This window comes from Petaurus breviceps, unplaced genomic scaffold (genome assembly GCF_028583685.1).
Source record: "Petaurus breviceps papuanus isolate PSGF00001 unplaced genomic scaffold, PetGlider_PUasm1.0 185, whole genome shotgun sequence".
Lineage (NCBI taxonomy): Eukaryota > Metazoa > Chordata > Mammalia > Diprotodontia > Petauridae > Petaurus > Petaurus breviceps.
The window spans coordinates 9,578,579-9,599,801 of record NW_027185797.1 but is presented as its reverse complement, the minus strand read 5'-3'; the positions used below and the strand labels follow the sequence as shown (position 1 = coordinate 9,599,801).

Genomic DNA, 21,223 nt, shown 5'->3' with positions numbered 1-21,223 from the left:
ATGGCTAAAACAGTAATATGTTTATATTAATATTCATTTTTCTTGTTTATTCACTGAACTGCAGTACCAACATTTTAGAGGAAATGGAATAGCCTCCATAGACATTATGAATTTCAGTAGCTGGCATAATTATAGCGATCTACATATTCATTAAATCCAGGAAAGAAATGTGTCCAAAAAGACAGCCATGCGTTCAGAAACATCACACCACTAAATATATGCCTCTTTAAAGTTTGGTGCTTTCTCCTTGTCAAAAAGTACTTTGTTTTCTCTGAACCAACACCCCTTCTAAAAGCTGTTAAGGTTTTTAAAAATTATTCCCCTGCCCTGTTTTCTTTCATGTAGTAAAGAATGGGAAGAACTATTTGTAAACAACAATTACTTGGCAACTATCAGGCTGAAGGGGATTAATGGGCAGCTGAGAAGCAGCAGGTTCCGCAGTGTTTGCTGGAAGGTAAGAAGAAAATATTTATTTACAGTTTGTGGTTGCAGTCTATCAGCACATTACCTGATGCCCTGGGAAGATTACTGAGGCAAAGGAGCACCGAATTTTCCAAGAGACTTCCTCCCCAATTTTTGCCATCCATTTTGTCTTTCATAGGACATTTGCTAATAAGATTGAGACACTCCAGTCTTTGGTAAGCTGGCAGTGGAAACGGCTCATTCAAAATGAACATCTTTACTTGGGTTAGCATCTCATTTGATAGTGAAAATTGTCTTCTGACTGACACCCCTCCGTTGCCTCCCACTTTTGTGCAGAAAAATTCGCATTTCTAAATTGTGTATAAACCTTTGACTTATATGTATCTATCTATGTATACAGACATATACCTGTATTTAAAAGGAAAGGCATTTGATTCATCTCAAACTTCAAATTGTCTATCAGGGCACATGCCTTTTTATTTTCCTCATAAACAATAGCTGGGAAAAACTTCCAATTTTAATGACCAGAAACATAAAGTAAGGAATTTATTCAAGTCTCCTTTAGAGAAAAAGAACTGTTGGTTACCATTTTTGTAGTAATAATCTGGAGGCTTTTTTTGTCATTAGCTTTAAAATCCTTTCTTTTTCTTCTTCCAGAGGGAGCTGATGTGATGACTGATTTCAAAAATGGTTTCTAGCTCTAGTTTTAAGGCTTTTCTTATCTGTATAGAGTAAGCATACCAAGTTAAGTGAAAGTAAAGACAGGGAGAATTCACAAGATGCATTATCCAGTTTGAGATTTAATAATTTATATTTAATAATTAAAATACATTTTTCTTCTGTTTGATGGAAGCAGTAAAGAGTGAGCTGCTGCCACAGTGCAGGGGCCCATTTGGGCCCATGCTTATTTCCTGTTGTTTAACTTTTAGTAAAATCTTTCACTTGCTAAAAATAAACACAAAGCCAGATTTATCTTAATGCTTGGTTAAAATAAATTAAATCAAATTTGTCCATTTTTTAAATAAATAATTGTCCTTTTCCATAATTGATTGCTGGTTATAAATTGCATTTTTTGCTAAAGAGGGAAAGATGTATTTTTCACAATTAACTGCTCTCTGCCCTAGATTTTCTCTTTATCAGTTATCTCCAGGCTTCAAGAGAACAAAAACCATAACCATCACTTTGACCATTTTAGCTACTTCTTTTTTTCTTTCCACTAAACACAGAACGTGGTTGGACCTCAATACCATTTTCTTTCTTGATTTGTTATATATTTTTTTCCTTCATGTGAGTCCTAAGGAAATGGCCCCATTAAATGATTCAGCTTTTTTGTTTATCTCATAACCTTCATTTGTGTTAAGTTTTTCATTTGTTATATTAATGTCTTTAAATATAGATTAGTAGTTATTCTAAGTAAATTATTTAATTACAGTAAGAGTACTGTATTGCTTTGGTGATATCATGTACTTTTTCTCCTTATGAGTAACAACTTCATTTCTCCTTCACCGTAGCTTTTTATGAATGTTCTTCCTCAAGATAAAAGTCAGTGGACACGCCGAACTAGGGACCTGAGAGCCTGGTACAATAGCATCAAAGAAAGAGTAAGTGGCATTTTAACAGATGTGTCTGAAAGAAGTGCCAGGCTCCAGTTTTTATTTCTGTTTTATTTTCTCCCCTCAGCATATTACCAACCCTCGGAAAGCTGCAGGACAGCAAGATTTGATGATCAATAATCCTCTTTCACAGGATGAAGGGGTAAAAATTGTCTTTTGGTTACTTTTTTCATAGGCAACTTTACTGACTTAGTAAATATGTTTAAAATGAAAACTGTTAATTCTGTTTTTCAGTGTGAAGCCCTTTATTTCTATACCAACTGAACCTAAGTCCCACCTACTACATAGACCTAAAAGTATCTTAAAGCATTTCACCTAGTAATCAGTCACCTGTGTCATTCTATGGTAGAAGGGAGGGAGCAATAATGTGATAGAGGAGGCCCAGGGAGCACAGTGGGCAGGGACGGGCAGAGGGAGGAAGGAAGCTGGCCTGGTTAGGGAGAACAATGGCTTTGCCCTTGGCCCCTCTGGACCTTCTTCCTGAGCTGTGATATATACATAGTGAGCCTCTTATCTAGTCTGTGTGAATAGTGTCAGCAGGGGAGAAGGTGGTGCAGATCCTCAAAATCAGGAGCTCTTTCCCGGTAGCTTCCCAAGGCATGTCAATGGATTGATGTCGGGGTGTCTGTGAACTTGTGTTGGGGAGAAATACCACTTTATTTTCAGTAACCTCTAACTGAAATTTTACGTGGCCTTTAATTATTTATTTTTTTAATGTCATTCTTTGAAGGAGCCTCACCATAGGTTTTACCAGATGCTAAAGGGGTCTGTCTATGACAGAAAAAAAAGTGCAGCATCCCTGCCTGCTCCAAATAATTGTAGCAGCAAGCACCCCAGCATCACCAGTGTGGCTGCCAACACAAGTTCTTAGATCTGCTTCTCTAAAGGAAAGCAACACATAATGGGTTAACAATCTTGATTTAATCAGTCAAACATATCATTTACCTAGTACAGGGGAAAAAGCATGCCAAACTTCAGAGTATACAGACAGAAGTTACAAGAAAACAGAAACATTTCAAGCAGTCAGGCCTCCAACTGTCTGACCATTACATACATCCATACCTAGTCACAGTTACCAGAGAGGGAAGCATCAACATCTGGGTTTTCAAAGCCAGGGGGCTCAACGGCTGCCCAGAGTCTAGTCTGGTCAAATCACACAACACTTCTCAAAGTAAGACCCAAATCAAAGCCGCCCAACAAGGTTTATATAGCCTTCTCCTGGCTCAGAGAATGTAACAAGCCTCTTGACCCACTGCCCAGTCACAGAGCACCAAGGTCCTGAAAACCAAGCCTCCCACCACAGGCTCCAGGTGCACTTAAGCCTATCAAAGGGCCTGGGGGCAGGGAAGATCTTAAATTTACATTCCCATTACAATAATATTCCAGAAGGTAGCTTTGGCTTGGCCAGCCAAGGAGTTTGGTAGATGTTTCCATTTTTTGTGGCAATGCAGTGTTCTTTTGAACAGCAGACTTTGCATTGACCCAGCTCTGATCAGCCCATAGCACCTCCTCCCCATTCCTGCTTCCCTATTGGGAGACTGTGGGACTGTTCTCAAACTAGGTTTGCTCAGAGAGAGCAGCTCAAATGAGTTTTAAGGGGACAGACCAGAGGACTTTTTTTTTTCTTCTTTCTAGATATTGAATGGAAAGGTGCTTGTTGTTTCTTGCAAAATCTTACCTGTAATCATTATGCCCTCATGTGTCACGTTTGATTTGCACCTGAAGTGTTCTCCTGTGGGTCCCATTCACTTACTCCTTCGCAATCCTAGCCTTTGGAACTTCCTAAACAGTGACTAATGAGAGTTGGATGCCTTTCATTTTGGACTGCTATGCTGCTTCCTAAGTTACTAAAGAACCTTGTTTTTACTACAAGAATTAGAGTATAAAGTTAATGGAACTTTGCCAAAGTCTTTATGAAAATTAGCAAACAGTTGCAAATATATTCAGTGTGTATTTCATACTATATGACATTCAAAGCTTTAATTATTTCTTCATTATTCTGTTAGTAGGTCAGGAAACATTTATTAAGCACCTTCTGTGTGCCAGATATCGTGCTAAGCACTACAGTGCTGGAAATTATGTAATGACAAATATTTTTCACAATCAGAATTTTCAGAAAGAATCCATTAAATTACTAAGTCAAGCTTTAAATTAAAAGTATCACATTGAGATTGTTAGATGGGAGAGCATCTAATAAAGTACCTCATGGAGAATGCCAATATGTATTCTTTGGGACCGCCTTGGTCCTCAGGTCCGGCTTCTGCTCAAATTTCTTGCTGCCACAAATATTCTACTTACTCCAGATAGCTGTTGCTCAGCTTCATAGACTAGTATCAGGCCTCCAACAGAATATCCAGGTCAGGGATTCTAATTGGCTGTGGAGATGCCAACAGATAGAGAGTAAAGGTCTACCCCTAGCATTGCTGAAAGGGACAATGGAATTAAAATGGGCCATTTCTTCACAATATGTCATAATTCAAACCTTGTTTTCAGAATACAATCCAAATTTTCCCAATATTTCATAAAATTGGGACAGCTTCTCCACTGGACAGGCAGGAGGAACCATTGGCATGATTAAGACTTGTGAGCAAGCACATAACCAGAGGGCACACAGTTTATTATGCTGAAGCTTTAGACTGAGCCAAGAAACATTCTTCCTTTTGGGGGGGGAGGGCAAGTGGGGTTAAGTGACTTGCCCAAGGTCACACGGCTAGTTTTTGTGTTAAGTGTCTGAGGTCGAATTTGAACTCAGGTCCTCCTGACTCCAGGGCCAGTGCTCTATTCACTGCACCACCTAGCCGCCCCTGCCAAGAAACATTCTTAACTAATTGATAAAACTCCTTTAAATGCTCAGCAATTATTTCTTATAGATTAGGTAAACCACATTTTTATGCATTTTATTACTATATATTGATGACAAACCATGCTTTGTGGAGACTATGCAATAATGTCAGGAGGAAAGGAATTGTGTTAGAATAGGGATACGCTTAAGAGGCTGAAGTAAGGAAGAAATTTTTATGATCAGTCACAAGTTCTCCATTTTCAAAGTAAAAAGGCTTAACAGAAAGATGATATAATTAATTTAACATTTATAAAAAGTTATTTAAAATTCTTTTTTTGAAGTGGGCACCAAATGAATACTACTATTTCAAGTGGTGCGTTTTTCTTCATTTCAGAGTCTTTGGAACAAATTTTTCCAGGATAAAGAGCTTCGAGCAATGATTGAACAGGATGTCAAAAGAACGTATGTATAAGAACCACTCAGAAAAGTTTTTTTAAACATTCATATTTATATTATTTTAAAAACTCTATCGTTTTTGTTATTTTCCTTGTAATTTCTACATAATAAAAAGGCCAGAATAAAGAGAAACTTACATAGAATTTGAAATGTATTAAATTGAATTGATACCTTACTTTTGTTAGTATTATGAATTCTGTAGTAAAGCATGGGTATGGTTTGCTAAAAATAAAGATTTTTTTTAATATGTGAAATATGGTTTTTTATGACAGATTTCTTCTGATTAAATTGTTATATTTATAATAATTTTAAAATATATTAAAGTTTAGGAAGTTGCAGAAATTAATTATAACATAATTAGAAGAGCTAAGCATTCCTTTTCACATTAATGTTATATAATCTGTTATGCTGTCATGTGTGTGTTGGACTCTTATCAATCTCTCTAACAGATGTCGTGCTCTGTGAACCAAATATCCACACCCTTTAAATATCTATGAATAATAAACTGTGTCTTACTACATCTGCATTTCTGCTTACCTAACCCCTTACTAGTCTTCTTGCCATCTCATGCGATTAGACATAGACCTTTGCAATTCTGACTACACACTAGTCACATGTGTATTTGGGAATTGATAGATCTCTGGCACTCTGTACAACTACCTACAACATAGTGCTAATACAATAATATTTTTAAATATGAAATAATAAAAGATAACAGCAGTATATCTAGAGTCACAAAATATATGTGACCTGTCAAAGAGAAAGAAAGAAAGAAAGAATCATGATTTTAAACTTATTCTGTACATTACAAACAGCATTTCTTCTGATTGACAATATGCCCTTTTAAGGTGAAAAGAGCAGAGATGATTATTCCTGTTTACAGCTTGGGATGAAATGGCTTGCCCCTATTCAGACATCTCAGAAATAACAGAACAGGGCTCAATTTAAGTCTTACAGTTACAGATCTTACCCTTTATCCCCTCTCCTGGAATTGTCTCTCTAAAATAGAGAGAATGACTGAGTCTGCCAAGTGAGCAGAACCCTAGAAGGGATGGCTACCAGTGGGCCGGTGATGTGAGCTGCAAACTTGGACTCCATTCCATCCATGCTTTTATCCACCTAGTTGATTTTTTTGTTCATTTGCTGATATTCTTTCCCTAGCATCAATCTTCCTTTGGTCACTTTCCCCACATTTTGATGCTGTTCCCACAAGTTTTGGTCTCCCCTTTCTTCCCCAAGAGGCTTTGCCCTCAGCTCCATCTCCCACCCCCAATCAATAGGTCTTAGCTACTTGTACCCAAATTAAGCACCACCTTCCACAAAAGGTTTTTCCTGTTCTTCCACCCACCAACCTCCTAAGCTTATGGTGAATTACATTGGCCTTATTTCTCTTTATTCTCTTTTTGTATCTACTTGCATGCTGACTGACTCTCTCTGCCATTAGGATATAAGCCCTTTGAGAGCAGCAATAGTTTTATTATTTGTACTTTTATCCTCAGCCTCTAACACACTCCTACCAAATACATATCCCATATTCTTCTTGGGTTATGTTGTCTTTCATGGTTTCTAGAGTTTGTTGAAGTTCTGGGTGCTCTAAGATTCTGAGTGTCAATTGACTATGGGAGTTTCTATCTGCATACACCCAGTAGATTCTTATCTGTCTTTGTGTTTGAAATTTTTGTTCACTGATACTTAACATTTCTTAAGAACCTACTAAATGCCAGACCCTGGGTATGCAAAACAAATTAAGAAGAAGAAAAGAAAAACAAAAACCAGTTCCTGCTCTCTAAGAACTCATAGTCTAATGGGAGACATGGCAGGGAGGCCAGGACATGAAGTTGAGGAGGGACTTTTGGATCTCAGTTTCTTCATTTGTAAAGCAGAGGTTTTTGAAGTGGATGATCTTTGAGGTCACAGACTTAAAATTCTGTGATTGTAAATTTTCCTACAGAAGAATGAACAGGACTGATTTTGTTGGGTTTGGTTTTATTTTGTTCATTTGGGTTTGGTTTTGAGGTTTGATATGCTTGTAGAACTTAATGATAAAATCCATCTCCCTCTTAAATGTTTCTCTTAAAAATAGATTATTAATTATAGCATTAGAGACATAATTCGGCTTGTATCTGTTAAAAAAAAATTCTCTCGGCTTTTTTGGGCCATTCTTTATGAGAGGTGCATTCACTTTGGTATGGTTCATCTTGAACCTTGACCTATTTCTTCATGCTATAATTTTGCCCTTTGATATGTATATTTAACATGCATTTCCCATCTCTTCTTACTCATTAGAGAGCTGCACGGCATTATGGTGCACAGAGCTCTGGGACTGGAGTCAGAAAGACTTGAACTCAAATTTGGCATCAGATACTTATAGCTGTGTGCCCCTGCCTAGTTACCCCACTTCTGTTTGCCTTGTTTCCACAATTGTAAGATCAAGTTCATAACAGCATCTATTTCACAGGTTTATTGTGAGGATCAGATGAGTTAATGTTTGTAACATACTTAGCACGGTGCCTGGCCCATAGTAAGTGCTTATCAAATGCCTATTTTCTTCCATATCCTCATCCCTTCCCTTCCCTGATTCTTAGCTTGTTCTGATACCATCATCTTTTTCAAGCATTTTAAAAACACTAATAAGAATTTGTTTACTATTACTGTGAACAGTGAATTCCCTGAACTGGGTACATGCATGTATATTAATTCAAACTATTTTAAAATCATAATTATGTAAAATATGGTCATTCTTTCTAACCCAAAATAAATATGCTGTGTGAATTTGAATATGAGGACCATTTCTGGAGATTTGTTATTTTCACTAACCTGGACCCAACTCTCCTTGTTTTCCAAGTAGTTCAAAGAATTGTTGCTTTATATAAATAATAAAATTTGATTATGTTGATCCTTCCCCTTATTCCACATAAAAAGGTAAGAAAATTAGTTTTGAGAATTTAGTGTGCATTATCAGAGAAAATTTTAATATTGCTACACAGAAGCTGCCCTTTTAGTAGGACTATCCAGTAGGACTATCCAGAAGTCTGTGATTCATTACCTTACTAAATTATATTCCTTTATTCAAGCCCAACTTTCTTAACAGAAGCAGTTACTGTGGAGCTATGTAAATAGTGGTCTCAGATGATGTATTTATAGAAGTGCTTATCAATATACAGTTCTCTAAAAACTTGTCCTTATGGACTTATGCCACAAACTCACCAGTAACTCCCCTGACATAGTGGAATAGGCTAGAAATTTCCTGAATGTATTCTGGAAACATCACACAGGAAGGCAGAACCAATAGACCCCTTCAACTCAACTTCTTTCAGTTCTGCCCAATGCAGTATCAGTATAAATATTGGTTTTGGACAAGAAGAAGGGCTTTTTATGTGCTTAAATAAAAATCAAATTAGTTTAACAGTGCTACTGCTCCATTTTTAATGAAGAAAATATCTCGCATTCCTACAGACCCAAGCAGTTCAGTGCCTTAGAGGATATACAAAGTCATTAATGGGAATATCTCCTCGACACCTTGTCCTGGGCAATTTTTGTCTGTGTTCTCTCACAGGGTCTATACTGAAGATCTCTGTGACGTACTTCAGGCTTTCCTTTTTTACCTTTTCCCAGGCCTTTTGTAGCCCTAGAGCTGCCCTCTCTTATTTACCTTTTATTCCCTTGCCATGACTGACCCACCTCTTTAATGATCATACATTATTCTTGCACATGGGGCATCACTGAAAATGCGCTGCAGCTTACATGCACCTACCAGAGTCTTTCTGTTGCTTTTTGGATTGCCCACAATTTTGATTCTTAGATATTCCAAGATTTACACCCTGTAGAGTCACTAGGATGATATAGGTGTCTGTGTGTTTTAAAATGGGATGTGTGTACTTAGAATTAGGTTGGGATTGTTGAAAGCACTTTGCCATTTACTGACTGTAACCCAATCCACCCATCTTCCCACTCAGCTCCTCTTTGTATCTCTGTAGTGATTGTTCCTTACCTTTTACTTTTCTGAAAAAGAGTGAGATCATTCCTCTGTAAGCTTCCTCTTTACTCCTCCTCTTCATTCAGAAATCCCCTGACTTCAGTTCCCCACCCCCACCCTGCCATCTCTTGTCCTATATCCCAGTATCTAACAATAAGGTCAGGAAGACCAACTTATTGATAAAAATGTTGAGTGACAGGGTCAAGCACAAATACCTGGGTTATTCCACTGGAGATCTGCCTATTTGACAGTGAGCCCTTAGCAGTTACTCTTTGTATGCAGCAATTCTGCCAGGTCCTAATTCTTCTGAATTGTATTGTCCTCTAGTTCTTATCTCTGTTGTCTTCTCCATGAGAATGTTATGGGCCCCCTTACAAAACTTGACTAAAATCTAGATAAGCTACATTCTCAGCATTCCGGTCATCTGCTACTCCAGTAGTCTCTTCAAAAAAAGGAAATGAGGTGAGTCTACCATGACCTGTTCTGAATGAAACCATGCTGGTTGTGTGAGGCCAAGCAGCTCCTTCAGGAGCCAATCCAGAAGTTTCCTGGAAAGTGAAGTCATCATGCTCATTGGCCTGTAGTTTGTAGGCTCTTATTTTTTTTCTCTTGAAAATCAAGAGTTTTCCTTTCTCCGTCCTTGAAGTGCATCTCCCCTCCTCTATAAGGTTTCATACCATCATTGTCAATATCTCAGCAGCCATAGCTGCCAGCTCTTGCAAGACATGAGGATTTGGTTTCTCTGGACCAGGTCATCAGAACTCAGTGAGAGCAGCTTCACTCTCCCTTCTCATCACTTGACTGATCTTGGGTATTCATTCCTTGTTAGTCGCTTTTATACTCTCATTTCCAGTACAAAACTATTTCTTTATGGAGAAAACAAAAACAAAACAAGAATTTAGCACCTCTGCTTTCGCTGTTCTAAGTGATTGTCCTCTCCTCCATCCCTTTGTTCTACTTCCAGTAGAGCTAGAGAAATCATAATGCTGGCGATAATAATGTTAACCCCTTCAGTCATTCTCTAACCCCCTTCCCTCTCAACCTCTGTGCATTCCACCTTTTGTGTTTATGACATGATTGTTACAAGACTATAGCTCAGTCACGTTTGTTTTCTATTACCTGTCCTGACATCTCATTCTACACAGCCTCTCCAAAATCCTGGGCAAGTAGCTAGCTCAGCAATCACAGCCTCCAGTTTTTAGCACAAAGTTCATCTACTCCAGATGATGTGAATTCATCAAGAGTAGCTAGGTGTTCTCTTGTGTTATCAACTCTTTTAGACACTTTGTGTGATCTCTCAAGATTCTTCTCCTAGGCAGAGAAAACAGAAGCAAACAATTAAGCATTGTCTATTTTAGTCTCCCCATCCACCCCAAGTGTGGTCCTTTCCCTTCTCTCATTCTTTTCTTTTCCTAAATTAGAGCTAACATATTCCCTTTTTTTGTCCTTAGATTTCCTTGTCATTCTGGCCCTGTGAACACTATCCTCATGGGTTCCTGCTTCGTGTTTTTTATATCCTCCATCCTACTAACTGACAAGCTTCTATACACATCTTATCAAATTTCAGATTGATTTATGAGCTCCCTGTGCATCCACATCAGTTTCTTTAGAAAACTTCCTGTTTTCCTCTCCATTAGAATTGTTTCCTTTTCTCCCATTCTTTAGCATCTCCCATGCTCTCTGGACCTTCTGCAATTCCTGGAAGAATTTAATTTCATAAGATCTCAACCTACTCTTTCACTGAATTCTTTGAAATTTACTCTCCCAATATGGAGGGCGTGTGCCACACAGCTTAGATTTCATCTCCTTATTAAGTGGAGGCAGTCACTTCATGCCAAAATTCCCATCATTTCCAGCCCAACAATAGGAAGGACCTTGTTGGTAGATTTAAGATCCAGAATAGAATTTCTCTCTGTAGGTTCTTCAGACTTTTGAAATTTAATCAAACTCTAATTTTAAAAGAAATTATATTATTCAGAAATAGGCAGAAGTAACCTTCAATTTTAACTTTTTGATTTAGTGATTTAATAATATTATATAATAATTAATTTTTTAGAAAAATGTTTCCTGGTAAGCTTGTCCACAACTCAGATTGTCCCATTAAAAAGTTACATTTCTTAAAATTCATTTTTATTTTTTTTTAATGATTCCTCAGGGAAAGATTTTGCAAGAAATTTCAGAGCAGAATTGATTTTGGTGTGTGTTAATGCAGACAATCTGCCCAGTGTTAAAATGTTAAAGGGAAAAAAAAAACACAAGCTGCCATGTTCGTGTGATCACACCAAAATAGCAGCTTGTATTTATATTTTCACTCTCCTAGAGGTGGACTGCAGGCGCACATGAACGAGGGGGAGTGCTTTGTGTTGTGTTGCGATTTTGTTTAATGCAGACAAAGTACACGCTTGTGCATGCACAACCAGCCCTCACATATGCACTCGTTCACAGCCTGGAAAGTGAAAACTACAACACAAGCCGCTCTCTAAGAGTTGTCAGCAACCTGCGTGAGTGTGTGTGTGTGTGTGTGTGTGTGTGTGTGTGTTTCTTAAATATTAAAGAGGGAGAAAAACAGATTTTCAGGAATGCAAGAAACAATTCTTCTATCAAGTGGCTCACAGTTCTCCCCCATTGACAGTATTTAAGGTAAAATTCAATATTTAGCCAACTACTGTGGTTGCAAGGATTTAAAATGTATATGTTCTCATTTACTGTTTCCGCCTCATGCTTTTCTCTCTCCATGAGATCTCAGCTTTATACATCTTTTTCTGTGTCTCACTAAGTTTCTTACCTTAGAGACTTAGAACCCTCGTTACCACAAAAGTCATTTCCTTTCTCTAGTGGAGTCAGACTGTGGGTGCATTTTTTAGAAGGCAGAGAGTAGGAGGCCTTTGATCAACATGTTGGGTAGCCCTTCCTTCTAAGGAGCGTCTAAGGAGCCGTGGGAGCAGGACACTGCTTGGCAGGAACTTTGTCATCCGGAGCTTCTCAGCAATAGGATTGTTTCCAACCCTCTGACATCCAATCTGTTTTCACTGAGCCAGCTTGTAGCCACTCTTCATGATTGGGTGTTCAGATTATTGTTGATAGTTAAAAATAAAGTGTGGTTTGTGCACTTGCATTATGAAATCACTCCCCCAAATCCCCAAAAGGCTCAGGCCTTCTCATCTAGGTTTAATTAAAGTTTAATTCAGGCTGTTAGTCCTCATCAAAAGTTTCCGCAGGTTCTGAAATAAACAGTAGCACAAAAACATGAAGGTTGTGCTGGAGGAGAAACTTCTTAAATAAGAATCACAGGAGCCCAAAACTGTGAAATCCTTATTTCCAGTTGTTGCCAAATCTTGAGCCCTACATGGCTCACTAACTTCAAAATAAATGGTATCTCAATATGTTTATTGTTAGGTAATGATTGAATTTTTAGCAGTAGTAAAAACCTTGGAAATCATCTAATTTCAGCTTCTTATTTAATAGACAGTGGATCTAAACCCAAAAAAAGTCCTGCAACCTTGTGAGCTCATTAGTGCTGACCTGGCACTGGAGACCAGAGCTACTGACCCCAGCCAGTGCCTTCTCCCTACTCTGTGCTATTGGGTTATTGTTCTGGAGAGAGAGACAGAGACAGAGGGAGAGAGATGGATACAGCAGCTCTATCTACTTTATAATTTGAGGATTTGATTTTCCTTTTCCCTCTGTAAAATAGTTAAAGGAGACAGATTGACATACCACTGATTTTCATTGTTTCATAAATATTTAATCTTGAGCATTTGCATCGACCAGTTTCAAAATTTCGATTTTCAGATGTTTTAATTTTTAGTTTTTTGAAGTAAAGGAACATCATTTTTATTGTTCAAGGCTTTCAGTGCTCTCATGTCCTATTGCACTATTAAGAACTCTCACCAAGGACTTTTTTTTTCCTCATGGGATAACTTACTGAATACTAACATCTTCACTGATTCATCTGGGTCGGGTGCTTTGTCTATTTTAATATTCCTAATTACCTAATTATGTACCATAATTCACTGACAGGGCCTTTGATCATTTCAGTTTTTTATTAACCCCTTTCTTTCCCAGGAAATAGTTCCCTTTGTCATATTAAGAGCCAGCCATCATATGAGGGGTCTTAAACCCAAACAAACATAGCTACCGCCCTAGCTCTGGCTTTTATCCTGGTTGTTTCCGGGTTGTTCTCCTGGCTTCTAGTTAGTCAGTCTGCAAGCATTCATTAAGCACATAACTGTTTACCAGAGACACCGTGCTAAGAATTGGAGATCCAGTACAAGCAAAAAGAAAGACAGAACCTGGCCTCAGTGTTTGCATTCTAATGGTAGAAGACAACATGTAAAGCTGGAAGGATGTAGGAGATGTTGTTGGCCTTTCCACAGAGACCGGGGGGAGACTTTTGTTGTTATTTATTCATCAGGTCACATCTGATTCTTTGTGAGCCCAATGTACCACTGCACACCAGAACCTTTTATCCTCCACTGTCTCCCAAAGTCTGTCCCAGCTCTTGTACATTGCTTCCGAGACACTATGTCCATCTCATCCTGTGCCATCCCCTTCTCTTTTTGCCTTCAATCTTTCCCAATATCAGTCTTTCCCAATGAATCCTGTTTTCTCTTTATGTAGCCAAAGTATTTCAGCTTCAATATTTAACTTTCCAATGAATAGTCTGAATTATTTTATTTAAGTATTTGCCAATTTGATTTCTTTGCTGTCTAAGGAACTCTTAAAAGACTTCTCTAGCACCACAGTTCAAAAGCACTGATTCTAGAGCACTCAGCTTTCCTAATAGTCCACCTCCCACAGTCATACATTACTACTGGAAAAACCATAGCTTGAACTATCTGGACCTTTGTCGGCAAGGTGATTTCTCTGCTTTTTAGTGTGCTGTCCAGCTTTGCCATAGCTTTCCTTCCAAGGGGCAAGTTTCATTTAATTTCATGGCTACTGTTGTTGTCTGCACTGGTGTTTTGAGTTCAAGATTGTAAAATCTAACACTGCCTCTAATTATTCTCCCTCTATTTTCCAGGAAAGACCAGTTGTCATGATCAGTAGTTTTTTTTTTTTTTAATTGAGCTTCAAGCCAGCTTTGCATTCTCCTCTTTTACTCTCATCAAGAGACTTTTGTAAATTCTTCATCACTTTCTGCCAGCAGAGTAGTATCGTCTACCTATCTGAGATTGCTGATGTTTATCCTGGCAACCTTAATTCTAGCTTTTGATTTTTCTAGTCTGGCATCTCACATGATGTACTATGAATATAAGTTAATAAATAAGTGACGATATACAGCCTTGTCATACTCCTTTCCCAGTCTTTAGCCAGTCACGTGTTCCACGTTTGATTCTGTTATTTTCTGACCCATATAGGTTCCTTAGAAGACAAGTAAAAGGCTCTGGCAATCCCATCCATTTGAGGACTTGTCACATTGTGTTGTGATCCATACAGTAAGAGACTTTAGTGCAGAGAATGAAGCACAAGTAGTTGTTTTTCTGCATCTCCCTTCCTTTCTCCCTAATGCAATGAATGTTGGCAGTTTGGACACCAGCCTGCTCTTCTGGTAATTCTCGGTTTACATAGGCTGCAGAGTCTTAAGGATGACCTTGTTTAGGTGTGAAATGAGCACAAGTGTTGGGTACTTTGAACATTTTTCGACATTAGTCCCAATCTTTGGGATTGGGACTACACTGATTTCCAATCCAGTGCCCACTACTGAGTTTTCACATTTTGTGGTGTACTGAATGCAGCCCTTTAGCAGCAGCATCTTTGGAGATTTTAAATAGCTCAGCTAGAATTCCATCCCTCCACTAGCCTCATTGTTAGCACTGCTTCCTTCTCCTCTATTTGACTTCATTCTCCAGGATGTCTGGTTCTGGATCAGTGAACACACCACCAGGGTTATTGGTGATGTTATGATCTTTCTTGGATAGTTCTTCTCTTCTACCTCTGTGTCTCTACAATTTTTATGTATTATCATGCCCATTTTTTGCATGAAACGTTCCTTTAATTTTCTTCAGGAGATCTTTCTTTCCCATTCTGTTCTTTTCTTCTGGTTACTTTGCATTGCTCATTTAAGAAAACCTTAGCTCTTCTTGTTTTTTTCTGGAATTCTTCATTCAATTGGATTTGTCTTTCCCTTTCTTCTTTTCCTTTCCCTTTCCTTCTTTCCTCAGCCTCATCAGATGAAATTTTGCTTGCTTGTTCTTCTTTTTCTTTAGGATGTTTTTTGTTGCTGGCTCCTGTACAATATTGCAAACCTTTATCCATACTTCTTCCGGCACTCTCTCTACCAGTCCTAATCCCTCAAAACTGTTCATCACCTCCCTTTGTATTCATAGGCGATATTATTTAGGTCATACCTGTGTGGTCTTATAGCTTTCCTTACTTTATTCAATTTAAGTATGAGTTTTGCAATAGGAAACTCATGACCTAAGCCATAGTCAGCTCCAGGTGTTGTTTTAACTGACCGTAGAGAGCTTCACTGTTGTTTGTCAAGTCTATAATTTATTTATTTATTTTTTAAAGCAATCAGGGTTAAATAACTTGCTCAAGGTTACACGGCCTGTTATTTCTGGATGTGGTGCTGAGTATCTGAGCCTGGATTTGATCCAGGTCATCCTGACACTGGAGCCGGTACTCTTACTCCCTGAGCCACCTGGCCGCCCCTAAGCAATTGGGGTTAAGTAACTTGCTCAAGGTTACACGGCCAGGTGTTTCTGGGTGGGTGCTAAGTGTCTGAGCCCGGATTAGATCCCCAGGTCATCCCAACACTGGAGCTGGTGTTCTTACTTTCTGTACTAACTGGCCACCCCCCAAGTCTATAATTTAAATATTGATCATCTGGTGATGTCCACTGTGTAAAGCCACCTTTTGGGTTGTTGGAAAAGAACATTTATCACAACCAGGGAGTTGTCTTGACAAAACTCGGTTAGTCTTTGTTCTGCTATTCTGCTTTATCTTGTACTCTAACACCAAAGTTGCCTATTATCCCAGTAATCTTTTGATTTTCTTCTTTAGCATTCCAATTTGCTTTGATAACTTGGCATCATTTTTTGACCTTATTTCTGGAAGATCTTAGGTCTTCATAGAACTGATCAGCTTTGGCATCAGTGGTTGGAGTGACAGACTGATATTTCTGTGATATTGAATGGTTTGCTTTGAATTTGAACAGATATCATTCTACCATTTTTGAAATTATACCCCAACACTGCTTTTCTCACCCTTTTATTGACTATGAGGACTACTCTTTTTCTTCTAAGGGATTCTTGCCCATAGCGATATCTGTAGTGATGACCTGAATTAAATTCACCCCTTCCCATCCGTTTAAGTCCACTGACACCTGAAGATGTCAGTGTTTAATTTTCCATGTCCTGCTTGGCCACATCCAGCTTACCTTGGTTCGTGGATGTTACATTCCAGGTTCCTGTGCAGTTTTGATCTTTGTAGCATCAGATGTTCTGTCATCACTAGGCACATCCACAGCTGAGCTTCCTTTTAGCATTGACCCAGCCAAGTCATTCTGGAGCTACTTGTAATTGTCCTCTGCTCTTCCTCATTAGCTATCAGACCCCTTCCAACCTGAGTGGCTCATCTTCCAGCGTCATATCTTTGTTTTAAGACTGCCTGGAGGTCTTTCTTGGCAAAGATCCTGGAGTGGTTTGCCACTTCCTTCTCCAGTGGAACAGCATAGCTCATAGTTTCCTTGAGCTACAAAAGCCCCTCTGCTATAATAAGGCAGTGATCCAGGAGGGGTGCATGATGGTTAAGTCCTAAGCATTAAAGATGGCTTATCTGGGCCATCCCCAAAGTGGAGATTGCAAAAAGAATTCCTCATTGGGAGAAGGAAGCCGAGGCGTGAAGGCTAAGTCTGGCGACTAACAGGTGACTCACAGGGTCATTCCCCAAAAGGAAGATTCAAGAAGTAACCCTCACTGAGAGAAGGGACCTGAAAGGGCCTTCCAGCTTCCCCTCTATCTAATTCAGTTTCCACACAGTCAGCCAGCATTTATTAAGCACCTCCTGTGTTCCAGACACTGTGCTAAGTGCCAGGAATACAAAGGCAAGAGCAGCCCTGGTCTTCAGGAAGCTCCCTTTCTAATGGGGCAGATGACATGCAAATTACTATGTCTGTACCAGAAAGATGCAGAATAAATAGTAAATAATCAAGAGAGGGAAGGCATTGGTATTAAAGGGCTGAGGAAAGGCTTCTTGTAGAAGCTGGAACTTGAAGGAATCCAGGGAAGGCAAGGAGAGATGAGCAAGGAGAGCTTCTCATCATGGGAGGGAAGCCAGTGAAAATGCGTCAGGTTGGGGTGTCACAAACGGCAAAGCCAGTGTTAGCAGATCCTAGGATCTGTGGCGGGGAGTGAAGAATAAGAAGGTTACAAAGGTTTGTAGGGGTCAGGTTAGGAAGCCAAACAGGATTTTTTAATATTTGATCCTGGAGATAATAATTTTACCACTAGAGTTTTTTGAGTAAACAACAACATGATCAAGTCTTTTCTAACAGTAATAAAATAATAATACAGCTAGCATTTAAATAACTGTAATATGTTCCCAGCACAGTGCTAATTAAGCTCTTTACATATGAAATCTCATTTGCTATAATTATCCCTATTTTACAGATTCGGACTGAGGTAGATGGAAGTTAAGTGACTTGCCCAGAGTCACACAGGTAGTAAGTGTCTAAGGCCAGATTTGAAGTCAGAGCTTTGGCCTTATGCCCAGCACTCTATCCACTGTGCCAGCCAGCGGTCTTTCTAGCTACTTGGCTGGATAACCAGAGGATAGACTGGAAATAGGAAGAGACTTGAGTCAGGGAGGCCAACCAGCAGGCCATTGTTGCAGTCCATGTATGTGGTAATAAGGGACTGTACCAAGGTGGTGGCAGTGTCAGAGGAGAAAAGGGAGCAGTAAACAAGAAGTAGTGTGGAGGAAGAATCGACAGGCCTTGGCAATATATTGGATATGGAAAGGGAATGAGAAAGAGTCTAGAATGATACCATGGTCATGAACCTGGATGTCAGTAAGGAGGGTGGCATTCTCATCAATTATAACGAAGTTAGGAAGGGGGAGAAGCTTGGAAAGAAAGATAATGAGTTCATTCTTGACGTGAGGAGTTTAAAGTCTATATGGGCCTCCAGTGTGAGATGTTCAGTAGGCAGTTGAAGATGTGAGATGGAGATCAGGAGAGTGATTAGGACTGGAAAAGTAGATCTGGAAATCATCTACGTGGACATGACAGTTTTGATGACATCATTGGGTGCAGTGGGATAGAGGACACCTATCATCATTACCAGGTGTGCCCTGGACAAAGGTCCTGCAAAGGAGATGGAGGACAGTGTCATGGAAATAAAGAGAAGAGAATGTCAAGGAGAAGAGGGTGACCAGCAGGGTCAAAAGCTGCAGAGAAGTCAGAAGACATGAGAACTGAGAAAAGGCCTTTAGATCTGGCAATTAAAAGACATTGGTGACTTTGGAAGGAACATTTTCAGTTGAGTGGTGGAATCAGAAGCCAGACTGCAGAAAGTTCAGAGGAGAGTAAGAGGGAAGGCAGTGGAGACACTGGCATAGATTGCATTCTCAAAGAAATTAGCCATGAAAGGTAAGCAAGGTTAAGAGTGATACCTAGTGAAGATGGAGGGATTAAGTGAGGCCTTCTAAAAAAAATTTTTTTAAGGATGGGGAGACTTGGCATGTTTTCAGGCAGCAGGAGAACAAACAGTAGTAGACAGTGACAGCAATAAAGGGAGGCCGTCTGCCACTGGCAAAGGGGGGGGGCAGTGGGATCATGTATCCACTTAGAGGTGTTTGCCTTGGCAAGGATGAGATAGTGGAGGAAGATGTCTGTGTGAAGGTGAAATCAGGACAGAGGGAGGAAGGGGGAGCTCTCAGGGAGTGACCTCAATTCTTCCCATGGAATATGAGGCCAGTTTCTTCAGCTGAGAGGGTTGGAATAGGGGTGTCCATGGGAACTTTGAGAAGGAATGACAAGTTTCAAAAAAGCTGCTGGAATGAGTGGGATAATAAATTGAGTGGAGGGGCATAACAGGGCTGGCTACAGGGAGGGCCTGATGGAGATGATGGAGCATAGGTTTGTGGTACATAGTGTCATGACTTTGTACAGCTGCCGTGTCTTCCTCAAGCCTCGGTCTCACCACGTTCCTCTCTTGCTCAAAGATTGTTGTCTTTTGGCTTTCAAACTCTGGCCCTAATTTTCCAGTTACTTTTACATATTACAGCCACCACCCTCCCACCCCGCTTTATAAACAATATTCCAGCCAGGTTAACCCGTCAGCTCTTGCGGAACTTGGTGTTCTGTCTCCTTTCTCCAGACAGTGGCACTGACTGCCCCTCCACAGTTTCCCCTTCACCTCAACAGAAGCATGAAATGCATCATGGCCTTACCTCCACCTCTCAGATTCCTTATCTCTCGGGAGGCCTTTCATTGTTGTTTCTTGTTAACTTTCAGATCCCCTCTACCCTCCTACCCCCTGCCCACAGAGTAGTACATTCTCTTTCTCCTCATGTTTTCTGGTATGTACTTAGTGTGTGTACACACATATATACACATGTATACACGCATACATTTCCACATTCTACCATCATTTATTCCACATTCATTACCCAGTTCATATATGTAGACTATTTCCTAGTGACTATAAGCTCTTTGAAGGCAAGTACTATTTAATTTTTATCTTGTCGTCTCTAGTACCTAGCTTTCATAGTGCTTTGATATAGAAAGCATTTAGTTCAATGAACACAAACTACTTTTAGATTGCAGAAAATATTTCTATTTTAAAAATGTTATCTACTATTTTGTTTCAAAGGAAGACAGATTGAATCATAAATCAGGTTTGGGGTTTGGTGGTTGTTGTTTTTAAACACTCTAATGATGTGATAAGTTTGGTCAAATATCAGACAGCTCCAGAATGCTAAAAAATAGAATTACAACAGAAAATCCACTTCTTCAATCAACTAAAAAAAACGCCAGACTCTTCTTTACTGTCTTTAGAAGGATGTTTTAAGTGGAATCACCACCATTAGTTTCTCATGCCATTCAGCTTTCCATCTGTAGTTTTACTCGCTCATATTAGCTCCCTAATTGTAACCTCTGATCACATGCAGAACTTCTCATAAACGTTTCAAGATGGAACTATTTTCTTCACTTCTGTCTTAAATAGTTGTGTTTTCTTTGGATGTGCGTGTGTGATTTTTGCCTCCCTCTGTTTTACAAAACACAGTTTCTATAACATCCTGTTGAATGAATAAATTATAATTAAGGCTTAGCTACTAATTCATTCTTTAAATATTTCTCTATCTACATCTTCTTTGTTAAAAAACAAAAATACAATCCAAAAACAAACTATCATTTGTTGTTGTTTAACCATGGAATTATGGTCTCAACATTGACTCCATACCAACATAACATGTTATTGATTTCCTTCTTGGGAAAGCCATTGTGTGATATACGTGCATATCTATCTGTCTATCTATCTATCTATCGATCTATCTATCTATCTATCTATCTATCTATCTATCTATCCATCTATCTATCATCTATCTATCTGTCTATCTATCTATCTATCTATTTTTCTTTTAAGGAAAGTTTATTGTTCCAATTTGGGGAAGCTTAGGATAACGATCTATTTTTCTTTTCCTGTGTGTATGTATGTGTATATCCATGTATATTCATACACACATACATATTCTATGAAAGGAAGAGCCTTAAAGCATATAAATGGAATAAGAAATAAAATGGGCACCATGAGAAATTGAGTGTTATTGTATTTAGAATTACCACCTTATGTCACTGATAACAGTTTAACCTTCTCTCATACATTTCAAGGTAGATTTCATGACTATAAAATGTTGAGGTTTTTTCCCCAGTATAGTGGGATATCTGTCTCATCTATCTATATTTTTCTAGATTCATTACCCAGGTTTTTTAATCTACCCCTACAGTCATTAACTTTTACTTAA

General features: G+C 38.9%; 1 protein-coding gene across 13 annotated transcripts in view; it reads left to right on the top strand.

Moving 5' to 3' along the window:
- The window catches only part of TBC1D5 (TBC1 domain family member 5), a 630,316-nt gene that overhangs the window by 378,294 nt on the left and 230,799 nt on the right, over positions 1-21,223 (top strand). For all 13 annotated transcript variants that reach the window (XM_069088446.1, XM_069088447.1, XM_069088443.1 and 10 more), the window contains 4 exons: positions 346-454; positions 1,935-2,024; positions 2,104-2,178; positions 5,213-5,280. In XM_069088446.1, the coding sequence (XP_068944547.1) occupies positions 346-454; positions 1,935-2,024; positions 2,104-2,178; positions 5,213-5,280 (342 nt within the window). The remainder of the gene's footprint in view (positions 1-345; positions 455-1,934; positions 2,025-2,103; positions 2,179-5,212; positions 5,281-21,223) is intronic.